The 15,310-nt window shown below is 45.4% G+C and overlaps 1 protein-coding gene across 1 annotated transcript in view; it reads left to right on the top strand.

Moving 5' to 3' along the window:
* Positions 1-234: 234 nt before the first annotated feature.
* The window catches only part of LOC147897205 (protein TRIGALACTOSYLDIACYLGLYCEROL 2, chloroplastic-like), a 99,674-nt gene continuing 84,598 nt past the window's right edge, over positions 235-15,310 (top strand). The window contains exon 1 of the mRNA XM_087381635.1: positions 235-1,063. Within this exon, the coding sequence (XP_087237761.1) occupies positions 461-1,063 (603 nt within the window). The 5' untranslated portion in view covers positions 235-460. The remainder of the gene's footprint in view (positions 1,064-15,310) is intronic.

Genomic DNA, 15,310 nt, shown 5'->3' with positions numbered 1-15,310 from the left:
AGACCTCGGAGTGTTTGTCTGGAGTGTCGAATCAAGGATGGTCCATAATGGATGGTAATCAGTGATCGGGTAGATTCTAACAGAACTCGCAATTGACCGGGACAACTAGTTGGCCGGCGCTAGCACTACCAATCGTGCCAAGTGCGTCCAATCATTGCTCGCCATGTGTGCGCCATCTCCCTCGCCTTTGGTCGCCGGGTCGGTCGGAAAGTCGGCAACCGGCTCCGAGGCCCCCCAATTTCCTCCCAGCATTAGCCGGAATCGTGCTGCCGAATTTCGACGGACAATTCAGCTCACAAATTCTAGAACAGCGAAAACATGATACCACGAGCACCAGATTGGAAGAGAATTCGAGCGAAACAGGGTTATATTGGACAGGAACTAAGTTGCCAAAGCACGCCGCCGAGAATGTCATCGAGATTCGCATTCTGTTGAACATCTCAGAGCTGGATTTCTCGCAATGAGCATCACGGAAGCTGCTTTTCATAATTGCGGTCTTGCCTCAGCTTCGAAAAATGGCAAGCTCACACATTCAGCCGCTCCAACATCTTCCGTTTTCAAGCATCGCATCGAAGTTTTTCCTGGAAAGCTCTCCTGCTTGCTCGGAAATCGCTGCCACGGGTTGCGTCACCGTGATGCTGTCGGCCTGCGGAATGACAAGTTCAATTCAGTAACGAGTCATCTGCCACTTCGGGCCTGCAGTGGCAATATGGAGCGTGCAGATGGAGCTGTCTATTCCACCTCCAAGAAAAAGCCTTGGCCGTTGCAACGGTTCCAGAGGCAACTGATGCACGTTTTTGATGACTTGGGAATTGGGGGAAGCAATTTCGTGGAGGGTAGTATTGGCCTGTTGCTAGTTGCAGGTCCTTTGTTCATGGCAGCTAACTTTATGTGGCAGAAAGGATCTCAGCTACGATCAGAGCCTCGAAAATATAAGGCGGTGATTGAGTTTCCGCTGGCTTCTGGCATCACCGTTGGTACCCCGGTACGAGTCAGAGGAGTGGACGTGGGAAGCGTTATCAACGTGAGGCCAAGCCTTGGAAAGATCGATGCTAGTATACAGGTCGGTTTCTAAGGAAACGTAACACAGTTTTATTATAATGGAACGTAAAATGCTTCGTAGACGAGCGATGAAATTGTTCCACGCTTCAGGTGCAATGGTCAGATTCCTTGTGTGGCACGTTTCTAACGGCTAAGCGGAAGCATCGTTCCAAGATGCAGAATTGTTTCAATCAAATTTACCTCATTGGCTTTATCCAAATGAATGGATACAATGTTTCTGTAGATATAGGCTACATGCAGAATGCACATACCCATGTTAGGGGTGTGTATGCCTTCTTATTAAGGGCTCTTTTGGACTGTTCATTTGGCATCCCCATGTTAGGGGTGTGTAAGCTTTCTTATTAAGGACAACACATGGACTGGCTAGGGACGCCTGCTAAGGGCCCTCCTCTGGTGGCTGGAAGGGCTGGATCTAGGGCCAACCGGTTCAGCAGTTATGGTGGTCAGCCTGGTTGACTCTCCAGTCGGGTCATTTGGGTAGGGGACAAACTGCTTTTCCCACATATAAAAGGGGGTTCTTGGTGTCACAATTGCATCATCCCACTCAAACCTTAAGTTCGAGGGAAGTAGGGCGTCTATCTGCTGTATTCTCCAGATCTAAGTTTATCTCGTGCACATTTGATGAGAGGTTAGAGGTAGTTGCGAGGTCCTAAACGTCCATTATTCCATTATTCTTCTGTGGAGACTAGCATTAGGTTTATCTGGCTTTGGTATCAGAGCCAAAAGGGCTTCAAAGTCATAGAGAAGTGAAAATCAAGATGGCACTCTGAAGAGGTGCCTGGCGTACCCAAGATATGTATTCTCATTTTGTATTGATCATTTTAGTAGTGTGCTTTAGATTATTTGGATATCCTAGACTCTCAACTGGGACGAAGGGTGAAGGCCCAGCAGATGGCCAGAGGGGAAGGCCTCAATGTAGAGGAATGCAATGTGTACTACTTGATGACTGCAAAGTTCGTGTTGTGGAAGCCTTCAATGTAGAGGCATGCAACGTGTACTACTTGATGACTGCAAGAGTTCGTGTTGTGGACTTTAGCTTTGACTCAGTCAAAGACTTTTATGTTTGGAGATAAGAGAGCTACAGGTGGTGGAGAGTACAACAACTACCTTGGAAGACTAAGGGCTCAGAGTCGTCCAGTTGTAGGATCAGAGTTTTTGATCAGAGTTTTTGGACAGAACCTTGGTGGAGGGAATCCATGCGGATAAGTCACTAGAATATCTCTCTAGGCAAGGATCAACATGGAAGTCTACAAAAATATTCAGCAAAATGGTTGCTACCATTACGATGGTGACAACATGGACCAATTACCCAACATGGCTTAAATGGAGCTTGGATCAGATTCCAGATACCATGTACTTTGTCATCAGAGTGCAGAACGTGAAAGGCTTGAGTTGCAAATACTGTTATGGATCATACTTGAAGGATGTCTTTGACATGTGTCTGAGTGCTCTTCCAAGGGGCTTCTCCATTGTTTTGTCAAAGAATCCTTGTATCTGTGTACAATATAAACATTACCCTTGACAAAATTCTTCTCAATTAGAACAACAAAAAATCTAAATTTGTATGATTGGACATATTGTAGTCTTACAAAGGTATATTTTTCTATCACCTCAGCGGACATGCAAATTCTTCGAATTTTTGTCCAAGTGGTGATCAACTGTTCAACTACATCAATTTATCTTACGCGGATGCAAAAGCCCCAATAATTAAAATTCTTCTCAATTAGAATAACAAAAAATCTAAATTTGTATGATTGGACATAATCTAGTGTTACAAAGGTATATTTTTCTCTCACCTTAGCGAACATGCAAATTCTTTGGATTTTCGTCCAAGTGGTGATCAGCTGTTCAACTACATCGATTATCTTACGCGGGTGCAAAAGCCCCAACAGCTAAAATTCTTCTCAATTAGAACAACAGAAATTCTAAATTTGTATGATTGGACATATTCTAGTCTTACAAAGGTACATTACCCTTTACTATTGGAGCACACATTCTTTGAGAAGTGGGCCGTGGCTTACATTGTCTTGTTGAGTGGTGGTGTTGGGAAAGTCTAGTCAACTCCCCATATGTAAGCCCCTAAATGAAGAGGTGTGGGGGAGTGACATCTGTCGTAGGGGTGAGGGAAAGAGAGAGGCTGCTACATGGGCAGCACATTGGGTGCCATATAGGCAGCACATAATTCGACCCAGCCTCGTGGGCAGATCTGTCCTGCTTGGGTCAGCCATTTGGCCATCCTTTCATCCACACATGGGCGCTTTTTAGAGTTAGACAGCAGCCAATGCAAGTCCTGTTAGAGGGGCAGATTGGGCTGCAGTAGCCCCTGCATATGGGCAAGCCGGCAATGGGGTGGACTCCTTTTAGACATTAAGGGCAATATTAGTCGGACATTTGGTAGGGCAGACTGGGTTGGGCATAAAGTAGGTCTCTACCAGTTGGCTGTCGCACAGATTGGTCATCAGTTGTACAAACGTTTGTTAGAAGGTGTGATGGGAAAAGATCCTCTTTTTTGGGGGGGGGGGGGGGGAGGTTACAGAACTCGTGATGACAAAATATGAAGAGGGGAGAGGAGAAGAGTGGAGATGAGGATAGAGGGCACAACTAGAGAGCACACCACAAATGACTAACTGTACACTAGATTTAGTTGGAAATGTAGAATATATACAACCCATTTAGGGTTAGGGTTAGGGCATCTAACCCTTTCCTTTATAGCACTCTATATGTGTTAGTGCTATGCACATGTAATCACATGATGTTGAGCTTGGTCTCTCAACACCTTCCCTCAAGTTTAACATCATGAAGTAGGCCTTCCCTCAAGATAATAATTCTGGGAAATTGAAGAAGGACTGAGCATTACATTCCATCACGCCCCTTTAATGGGAATGTCCTTCCTCTGCATCAAACCAAGAGCTTGTCGGTGTTTCTCGAAAAGCTTTTTACCGAGTGGTTTGGTAAAGATGTCTGCAACATTATCTTTGCTATCACAATGCTGCAGTGTGATGTCACCAAGTAACATCCTTTCTCTTATGAAGTGCTCTCTGACATCAATGCGCTTTGTCCTGGAGTGATATACTGGATTCTTGGCCAATGCTTGAGTGATACACTCTTTGTCTTGGAGTGATATATTGGATTCTTGGCCAATGCTTGAGCCGATTGATTATCATAGTATATTATTGTTGGCTTTGATTCATCAAAGTAGTCTATTTCAGACAATAGTCTTCTGAGCCATATAGTCTCACATGCACCCGTAGTGAGTGCTCTATATTATGCTTCAGTCGAAGACAAAGAAACAGTTGGCTGTTTGTTTGACAATCATGATATAGCAGCTTGACCAAGGAAAAATGCATATCCCTGTGTCGATCTCGTGGTCTCATGATCTCCGGCATTGTCATTGTCACAATATCCATGCAACCTTGGATGACTTTCTTTGTATTCTATCCTAAACTGTCTTGTACCTCTAATGCATCTCAAGACTCTTTTGGCTGCATTCCAGTGAGATTGCTTTGGATTCATCATAAACTGTGCCAATGAACTTACTGCATAACAAATATCTGGCTGTGTGATAGTCAGATATATAAGAGATCCGATGAGCTGCCTGTAGTACCTGTCATTGACTGTAGGCTTTTTTGTATCTTTTGTAAGCTTCAAACTCTGTTCAATGGGAGTGGCTGCAATCTTGTAATCTGCCATATGAAACTTCTTGAGGAGACTGTCAACATATTTCAGATGACTCATGAAGGTGTTGTCTGAATCTCTCCAGAACCCAATTCCAAGACAATAGTGCATAAGTCCAAGATCTTTCATGTCGAACTTTGCAGATAAGCCTTGTTTCAATTTCTTGATAAACCTATCCTTGCTTATGGTCACAATCAGATCATTTACGTATAAAAGTGCAATAGCAATGTCTTCCCCTTGAACTTTGTAGTAGAGACTATGATCTGCATTGGACTTCATGTATCCCAGATCAGCAAAATACTTGTCGATTTTGTTGTATCAACTTCTGGGTGCTTTCTTTAAGCCGTAGAGACTTTTCTTGAGATGGCAAACCCGATTCTCTTTCCCTGGTTCAACATAACCTATTGGTTGTTGCATGTAGACTTTCTCGTCTAGGTAACCATTGAGAAAAGCATTCTTGACATCGAGCTGGTACACATTCCATCTGTTGAGTGTCGCTAGTGACATCAAGAACCGTATGGAATTCATCTTTGCTACTGGAGAATAAGTCTTATCATAATCCTGATCATATTGCTGTGCAAATCCTTTTGCAACTAGTCTGACTTTGTATCTTTCAATGCTTCCATCTGGATTGTACTTCACTTTGTAGACCCATTTGTTTGCTATGGCCTTCTTTTCTGGTGGAAAGTTGCATGATTCCTAAGTATTATTTTTGTACAAAGCTTCCATTTCTTCATTCATAGCAGTTTGCCATTCTGGCTTGTCAATTGCGTCTTCGAAGTACACTGGCTCTTCTGTAGCCATGATGGTAGTCATAAGAGCATAATTGGTAGTTTCTACCTGAATTGCTTTGCCTTTTTGAGCATATGTCAATCTGGCTGGTGGTCGGCTTTTCCTAGCAGACCGTCTAAGTTGTTGTGGCTCTTCTTGGGATGGTTCTAGCAATTGTTCCTCTTCTTCACAACCTTTTCTGTATGTGAGTGAGTAACTGATGTGTCTATCTCCTGTGTATTTGAGGTTTTCCATTCTGATTCCTCATCAAAGATTACATCTCTAGAGATAACGACCTTGCGGTTGATGGGATCATACAACTTGGATGCTTTGCTTTCTTCACTATAGCCAACCATGATGCATTTGCATGACTTCGCATTCAATTTTCTGCGATAACCATCATGTATGTGGGCATATGCTATACAACCAGATATGCAGAGATGCCCAATGCGTGGCTTGTGTCAAGTGAATGCTTCATAAGGTATTATACCCTGGATAGGTTCGGTTGGAAGCCGATTAAGCAAGTAGTTTGCAGTGGCTATTGCTTCTTCCTAATACTGATTCGGAAGATGCTTCTCACTGAGCACTACTCTAGCACTATTTGCTAAAATACCATTCTTCCTTTCAGCTCTTGTATTCTGCTGAGGAGTATCTGCACAAGTGAATTGTCTTTGAATGCCGTGACTTTTGCAAAAGTTCATGAATACTGAAGATGTATTCACCTCCTCTATATGATCTCATGACTTTGATCTTTCAGCATGTTTGGTTTTCTACCATGGCTTTGAATTCTTGAAATTTGGAAAACACTTCAGATTTCTCTTTTAGAAAGTAGACCCAACAATATCTGCTGTAGTCATCGATGAAAGTCAAGTAGTAAAGTGAACCATTGATGCTGTGGGTCTGGGCATAACCCCATACATTTGTATGAATCAAATCAAGAATACCTTGTGCTCGAGAGGTACTTCTACCAAAGTTGGTTCGCTTTTGTTTGCAGAAGCATCATGCTTCGCAAACTTTTCCAAGAAACTGTAGCTTAGGAATCCTAATTGCCATTTTCTGATTCCTGAGCTCTATCAAGCTTTTGAAATTAACATGTCCATATCTCATGTGCCATTTTGCGGATAGTGACATTTGTTGCAGTTGAGCTGACATGGCATGCAAATCTGGTACTGTGGCTAGTATTGTGAACAAGCATCCTTCCTTGACTGCTCTTCCTACTAGCTGAAATCCTCTGGATTTGTCTTTGATAGTGCATTAATCTCTGTCGAAGATGACTCGGTAGTTGTGTTCTGTCATTTGACCTACTGACAAGAGGTTCTTGCTGAGCTTAGGAACATAGACTACATCTTTCACCAATCCTTTCGTACTAGTGAACTTGTTCATAGGGACAATGCCCGTCCCTTGAACTAGATTCGGTGTATTATCTGCTATGTAGATGACATTCTTCTGACCTTCTAATGGTTTCATCTCTGTGAACCATTCTTGATGCTTTGTCATATGAGATGATGCACCGCTGTCGATGTACCAAGGATCCTGATTTGCTTGGTCGACTTGATAGCTGAAATCCTCTTTTGAATTGCAATCAGTGTCTAGTTACACTGTTTCAGTCTTTTGCATTCCCTCGTTTGCAAGGAACATATTCTCATGTTCATTTGCATAATGACTGTGACTAGAATATCCACCACAATGATTCCCTCTTTCGCGGAAATTTCCTCGATTGCTATTGGATTGACCGCCTTGGTCGTACTGCTTCTTGCGGCAATCTCTTTCATAGTGTCCAAACTTATGATAGTAGTTGCACTGAATGTTTGACATGGTGGTGGATGCATTTCCTCGTCCTTGGAATCTTCATCGGTTGGAATGTCAAATCATGTGCTATCTGTCTACTGATCTGTCGATCAATATGTCTGAACATTCTGAAGTCTTCTCACTGAACAGATGAACGTCAAGTTTCAGGTAATGTTATGATGTGAAACCGCATGTGAGTGTAGGGAATGACTCTGAGTAGGAACTAGTCGGGAATTTTGGGCATGGCATATATTGGCAACTTGGAGAAATTCCAATCGTCCCCACTATGGCAATCTAGTCTACTTTGATCTAGATCTAGACCATCCGTCGATCGATGAAAGAGCAGCAAATAATTCCTTTTCTTTGTTCGTTTTAGGTGTTGGGTCAGATACGTCGATGTAGAGACTGATGTGCGTGAAGGAAGTGGATTTGTCGATGAGGCTCAAAAGTGAGTGTTACTTGCGCCGAAATGTGCGCGTGATGTGATGAGCACGTAGAGCACGAAAAATCGAGCGATTTTCCTTTTTGGAGCGCCCTTAAATTATGTCTAGATCAAGAGATACGACTTGATCTAGGTGGAGGGGCAAAAAAGGGTGAAAATGTGCTCAGTGATGATGTGGCACTCAGGGGGTCACATGCTGTGACTGTGCGTGTGGAGCAGTGTGCTGATGTGGCAAGTGGGTTCACATGTAGTGTGAATAGTATACCTGGCAGGAGGTACCAGTGCCTAGTTGGTACTGCTGACTGGGCAGTTGAGGTGGTAGGTGACTAGTCTTGTTGAGGTGGCAGTTAAGATGACATGGCAATTGGCTACCACGCGTCAGAATCTTGATGAAACCTAACTGTGGTGACCCAACCAGGGGTTAATCTGACCCGAGGTTAACTTAATCAACCCTATCCTCACCTGACCATACCCGGGTTATCTTGACCCAGGGTGGCTTATCTGTCACGTGGCAAGATAAGGTGCCACGTGTCAATTGAATGGTGGTGCCATGTGTCGCAGTGGGATGGATGCCACGTGTCTAGAGGATAAGACCTAGTTGATATGGTTAGAATCTGAGAAGATGCTGACGGAATCTTCTCAAATTCTGTCGGTGGCCTTGGATTTCCTGTGGACAACGTCAGTGCGAGGAGCCGTCTCATTGTAGAGGTGCTTGGAGATGCCGTGAGTGCTTGCCTATAGTTTGGAGAGAGCCGCTGTAGTTTGGAGATTTGGAGGTGTAGACGTTTGCCCGGTTGTAGAGCCGTCCTATGTTGAAGGAGCTGCCGTGGGAACTCTCCAAGAAGCCGGTGAATTGACCAGAAAATGCGCTGGTCGTTGGGCGAGACTGGCTTAGCTTTAGAAAGCCATGGAGCTGGGTCTCCTTAGTTGTTGGAAGGTCGTTTCGTAGAGGCTGTTAGAAAAGTGACTGCCCCACCTATGAGCCCCTGTTTTGAGGGGACAAGGGGGCAGCAGACTGTAGGCGGAAAGGGGCTAAGGCTACCTAGCTGCATGGAGGACTGCGCCAGAAAGAGGATTGCGCCAGCATGGTACGGGGGCACATGGAGCAGTACCAGGACGAGCCAGCAGCACCAAAAGGCCACCAGAGGAGGCCTATGTATAGGCCAGACTAACCAGGTCTGGTCGGCCCAGATTCAGCCCCAAAAAGGGCCCTGACTAGGTCGGTCCAGTCAGCTGCAGCAGACTGGCCTGGTCGGTCAGTTTTCAGGGCTCCATGCCCTCCTATAAAAGGGGCTCCATTCCTCCCTTATTCTCCATCACCTGCACTTATAGCCTTACACAGGCAAGCACGCAGAGGGAGAAAGAAAGAAAGAAAGAAAGATATATTAACGTCCACGGGAGACCTCACGGGCCTATGGGACAAAGTGCAAAGAAAAGTGAACTCATACAAGCCTCAGTGGAGTGAAGCAAAGGGTACGCTAGGACCCTTGCTGAGTACTAATCTATGCTAACAGAATCATAATCATAAACATAATCATAATCATATCATATCAATCAATCTATCCAAGCGCTGGGATGAAACCGAAGCCTGGTACAGTGATGGCTCTCTAGTGGGCTGTGAAAATATCTTGTATCTGCGTTTGTCTCATTGTCTCAAGCTGTGGCGGGGGGCGCGGTCTCCTCGCTCTTTGGACTCGTATAGAAGTCTGTGACGTGCCGCTGTGCCCGATCACCCTCTATGTCCTGTAGTGGTCTGAGTAACCCCTGCTGCTCTCTGATTTGTCGCAGGAGCGCCTCCCTGTGTCGCTGCATCTCCATCAGATAGAGTCCGATACAGACCTGGTCATGGAAATGGATCAGTCGTGACAAAGGACCGAAGCCATTTCCCTCTAGGTAGAGACAGTGGTAGCGTCCTCGAATCTCATAGTAGGCTGGGCAAACACAAAGGAAATGCTCCTCTGTCTCAACCGCCCCCAACGTACAGTGTGCAGATCCACTGCTCTCTAGGTATACGTGCTGCTCTCCTTGCCTCAATCCTCAGCTGATGGGATGAAACCCGCATCTGACCAATGGCAATCCTTAGTGCATGAGATACTCCTCTATTCTCGAGATACTGGGGTCTAATAATGAATCCCTCCTCTGATACTCACAGGAAGTGGTCGCGATAGAACTGGGTCTTGGTGGGGAGTTCCTGGTCCTCCCCCCAAGTCCGGGATGTGTGAAGCTGGAGGAGGTCTAACCGTATAATACGGTTGATCTCATCTTGCGGGATCAATTCAGGAGGTGCATCCATGCTGTACTGAAAGGGGGAAGCCTATCCATCTGGATATTGTGCCTGGCAAGCCATGTAGATATGCGTGCATACCATGTGTCTGCCCCGCTCTCTGCGAGTCGTCTTGATGACTCTAGGGCCAATCTCGGAAGTCTCCAATGGGGTAAGTCCCACACCCTGTGGATGAAAGTCACTGTTTGAAAGATGGCATCAACTTGGAGAGTTGTCATGGCGAACTCTGCCTGTACTATATCATGTGGAACTGAGGGCTTACATTGGATCATGGGGGATCCCATCGTCACCTGTAGCCACTCGAAGCTCCTTCAATCTGTCCTCGGAAGATTGCACCCCTAGAAAGGTGTTGCATACATGACAGTCGGTCGCACTAGTGTGTCAAAAAGCCCTTCGTTGGTGGATCCTAGAAGTGCGCCTGGAAACATTGCCGCTCTAGTCTAGCCAAAGCACTATGACCTCGTATGAGTCGTGCCTGGGCTCCATGTTTCATCGTGAAGATGGGTCCTGTGAAGACTGCTCCCAGATATGTGTATGACTGCACTATCTCCATTGGTTTACCATGATGGGTGAAAGCGAGTCAGTTAGTCACTGCTCGTGAGGTGTTGAAGATCATAACCTTAGTTTTCCCAAGGTTGACCATCAGATCTCTCTCTCTGCAAAACACCTCTAAGGCCTCCAGATCTCTCTGTAGTCCCTTTGCGGAAGAGGATACGAGGATTATATCATCAGCATATAACAATATATGTATGAGGAGATCCCCTAGTGATGAACCCTCACCACCTATGCGATCTATGAAAGATGTGATCTCATCAATGTAGAGTCCAAAAAGAGTCGGTGAGAGAGGGCAGCCCTGCTTCACCCCAATGGTGTTCTCGACCCACTCCGATAGGCCGCCTGGGGCACGGGCCCTGCCTATATAAGCTCATCACACCCCAAATCAGTATCTCTAGGATCTGCATCTCCTGTAGTCTCCTGATCATGTGGGATCTTGGAACAGTGTCGAAGGCCTTTCGAAAGTCTACAAAGCATGTGTAGACTTTCTGATGTCTGGACCTCGCCTCCTCAATGATAGGCCTTAGAGTAAAAATGTGGTCCAGAGTAGAGTGCTGCCTCCTGAATCCTACCTGCCCTAGTGCTCGTTGCCCCCGTCCCTCTGTGTGACTGCTGATCTCTCTCTCTAGCACCGATCCATAGATCTTGGCCAGTGTGTGGCCAATCATTCCCTCCATGAACTACGCTTTGGTTGGTCAGCTTGCGGAGCCCCGTTCTTTCAAGAGGCGAAGGATATTCCAGAATGGCAGGAAGCCATGCAGGCAAAGATGGATGCCATTTTGAAAAATGACACTTGGGATTTAGTGCCCAAACTAACCAAGCGGAAGGTCATCGGGACTAAATGGGTGTACAAGCTTAAGTTCAAGTCAGATGGGAGCTTGGACAATTACAAAGCAAGATTGGCGGTGAAAGGCTATGCACAGTCAGAAGGACTTGACTTCGACAAGACCTTTGCCCCCATAGCTAGGATGGTGACTATTTGGACAGTCATTGCCTTGGCTCATCACAGTTGGCCTATTTTTCAGATGGACGTCAAGTTTGCATTTTTGAATGGTAACCTGGAAGAGGAGGTATATATGGCACAGCCACTAGGATTTCAGATTCCAGGATCCCCATCAAAAGTCTACAAAGTTAAGAAGGCCTTATATGGGCTGAAACAAGCCCCTAGAGCTTGGTACCCGCAGATAGATGTTTTCTTTCAGAAGATCGGGCTTCAGCGGAGTCCATTAGAGGCGAATCTGTATCTCGACACAGAGGGGGATTTACGGTTGGTATTGATTCTATATGTGGATGACCTCATCATTACTGGGGATCATACGAAGAAGATTGCTCAGGTCAAGAGATTTCTCATGGAGCAGTTCAAGATGACTGACTTAGGCATACTTCACTACTTTCTTGGGATTGGTTGAAGCACGGAAAGAGCAATATCTTTATTTCACAGGAGAAATATTGCAGGGAATTGCTCAAACGCTTTGAGATGGAAAATTGCAAAGCAGCAGTGACTCCCATGGAAACTGGTCGGAAGCTGAGTGTGTGTGATCCATCTCAGCCGGTTGATTCATCACTATATCGACACTTGGTGGGGTGTTTGCTTTACCTCACCAATACCCGACCAAAAATTTCCCACGTAGTTGGATTGCTCTGTCAGTTCTCCGCCGCACCCAAGAAGGCTCATTTGAGGTTATGGGATCATGTATCAGACACATAACACCGTGGTGGGTATTGTCATTCAGACAAGGTTGGAGATTGGGAGTTGAGACAGTCCACTATCAGACATTGCTTCTTATTGGGCCAAAGGCCATCTCATGGCTCAAGCAAGAAGCAAATGATGGTTGTTATTTCTTTGACAGAAGCAGAGTACAAAGTGTCACAACAGCTTGTGAGTTTGTCTCGCTCAAATGGGATTCTGGAGGATATGGGCCCCTTTAGGAGGACACGAGGGTTAACCTTTGCTACAAGTAGATTTGCATTGCAGTTGCCAAGAACTCAGTGTTTCATGCTCGTGTAATGAAGGAGGTAAAGTGGGCTAAGTTAGTGATAGCCCTAGGGGCAAATGAGGAGGTTAGAGGGTTGCAAGTGGGGGACTACCACTTTCTTTGTTTCCCTGCTCATTTGAGTGATCTTTATGCATTGATACAGACTGGGGTATCCATAGTAGTTCTTGAAACTTCTCCTCTTTGTGCATGACAGATCGGAAACGGAAAAATTGCTGCTATTTATCCAGGGATCGCACCCTTGGCAGTTTATGTGTGAGGGTTGATGAGCCCCAAACTATCGAGGGAGTTGCCAAGCTTGCTGAAGTTTTTGAGCGAAAGTATGCTTCTAAATACAAGCAAGCTGGGGGCAGAAATTATGGGAATGACAACATACCCAGAATGCGTGAATGGCATGATAAACAGGCTGCAACCGCCCCATTTCATAGGTATCCGACAATACAATGCCTTATGTAAAGCCATACAAATAGCCAGATGCAAGATTTGCAGCAAAGACAGATGTCGTACCAAAAAATCAGACATTAAGAAGCATGCTAGAGCCATCATGGACAGCAGGAAGAGGGCTAATTTGTACTTCAAATGTTGCCCCTGAGATTTTTGATGCGACTTACGAGGAGTCAAAATAATGCTAACAAGGCATATCGAAGTCCTAAGAGAGGAGTGGGAGACCCGGGTGATACATCAGACTTGGAGTGTATGTTCCTGACACGTGGGATTCATATGACAAGAGAATTACCTTTCAGCCCAATGCTTGTACTCCGTGCGAGTTTTCTACAGGTTTGCATCTATTTAGCATCATCTTGCTATGCCATTCCACGCATGTAACGATGCTGTGGGTAGTACTTTGATGGATGAGAGGAGCAGTATGGGTATGCCCAGTCAGAACTCTATGCAACCTCTCTTGATGCATTGATGGGTTCTTAAGGTGGAAGGACTCAGATTGAAAGGGGACATTGGTGGCAGGACTGTTCATGTGTTAGTCTAACAGCAGGGGCACCCTGTCATGTGTGTGGATCGTATCTGACATGTGCTTAGGTGCACAGGACTAGCTTTGATAGCCTAGGGAGGCTAGGGGCTAGGCAGGTGATTCTCAGGTTGGGTTGCAAGGGCAATGGATGAGTTAGGGTTCCTGCTATTTTTCACTTTGATATTGCTAGGGGCTAGGCAGGTGATTCTCAGGTTGGGTTGCAAGGGCAATGGATGAGTTAGGGTTCCTGCTATTTTTCACTTTGATATTGCAGTGATTTTTTTTTTGTTACTTGTTTTTTTAAATGATATCCTTATTTATAACAAAAACGAACATGAGCACATTGTGCATGTTAAACAGGTGCTGGAAATCTTGAGTTTGCATCAGCTCTATGCTAAGGTCAACGAATGTATGTTTATGATAGAGGTTGAATACATCGGGCAGGTTGTGGGTAGGAATGAATTCGACTTTACCGGCCCCAGCCACACAATTCCTACTCAGTTGAGAGGTTTTTTGGGCCTTCTCTCCTTCTATGGGTGTGCCATACGTCACTTTACTAAAAGGGCAGCCCCTCTTACAGACCTCCTGAAAAAAATGCCTTTTTCTAGTCAAGAGATGCACATACCAGTTTTTAGGACCTGAAATTTACATTGACTAATACCCCAGTATTGGTATGCCCAGATTTTTCAGAGTCATTTATTGTGGAAGTTGATGCCAATGGCAAAGGATTGGGTCTATTCTATGGCAAGAACATGGGGCGATAGCTTTTGAAAGTAGAAAATTCGATGACAAAGAGATAACTTACCGTGTTTATGATCAAGAAATGTTTGGCAAATTCAGTGCTGTCATATGACTTTGATATCTAGCAAAGGAAGGGCAAGGAGAATGTGATTGCAGATTCCTTATCAAGAATGTGGGCTTGCAATTTGTTAGCTGTCTCCACTATCTACCAGGAGTGGATGTAGAAAATGAAAATCCCTATAGAGGGTATCTTGCAGCGGAAGACTGATAGATGGGCCCATGAATTACAGGCGGAAGTGTTTCACTATGGAATCAAGCTTCATAACCATGTGTGTACTCCACAACCATTCATGTGTGTGTAGACTAGCAAATAGACTGCGCTCAAAGCCAATATAGAAGCAACTCTTATATATTTCCGTCTGTCCACAAACTTGACAAGATACAAAACCAAAAGGGTTCTCCTGGCACCTCTAGATCTTTGAGCCCGCGTGCTTGTAGACTCTCTGTCCAAAGGATCTCTTCCACCGTGCTGTTCGGAAACTCAGCCTAGGTGGGCAGCTACTTGAGCTAAGTATGCAGCCCTCTGTAGGTGACCTTCACCTCCTGTGTATATGTCCAAGGGTGGTCCTCCTGCTGCTCCTTCTGCTCTTGGATTGTTGCTCCAAGTGATGTGTAATGGGGGGGCCCAGGTGTCCCAGGCTCAAGGCCCAGGCAACTAAACCAACATAACAGCCTGCTTCTGGCCGACCAAAACATGCCAACCAGCCGACTTCCTGCTGCTGCCTATAAATCCCCTCTGGGGGCTAATGTTTATAGGCCACGTGGTTGGCTGCCACTGGGCCAGCCGGGCCTGCCCGTTATCCTGCCTCATTTCCATGCCCATAGGGTCCCAACACATTTGCTGACCTGTACATTTCTGTCCTTTCCATGTATGGACAGCTTTTGGATGCTCCTCCCCTAGATCTGCCCTTCATGGTGGATCTCTACTGGCATGTACTTGACCTTTCTCTCTGCTGCTCACATGACAGCTC

Source organism: Dipteris shenzhenensis, chromosome 11, assembly GCF_047967505.1.
Source record: "Dipteris shenzhenensis isolate YYH24624 ecotype China chromosome 11, Dip_SZ_1.0, whole genome shotgun sequence".
Classification (NCBI taxonomy): domain Eukaryota; kingdom Viridiplantae; phylum Streptophyta; class Polypodiopsida; order Gleicheniales; family Dipteridaceae; genus Dipteris; species Dipteris shenzhenensis.
The sequence above is the reverse complement of the archived record's forward strand: the minus strand, read 5'-3'. Positions and strand labels throughout refer to the sequence as shown.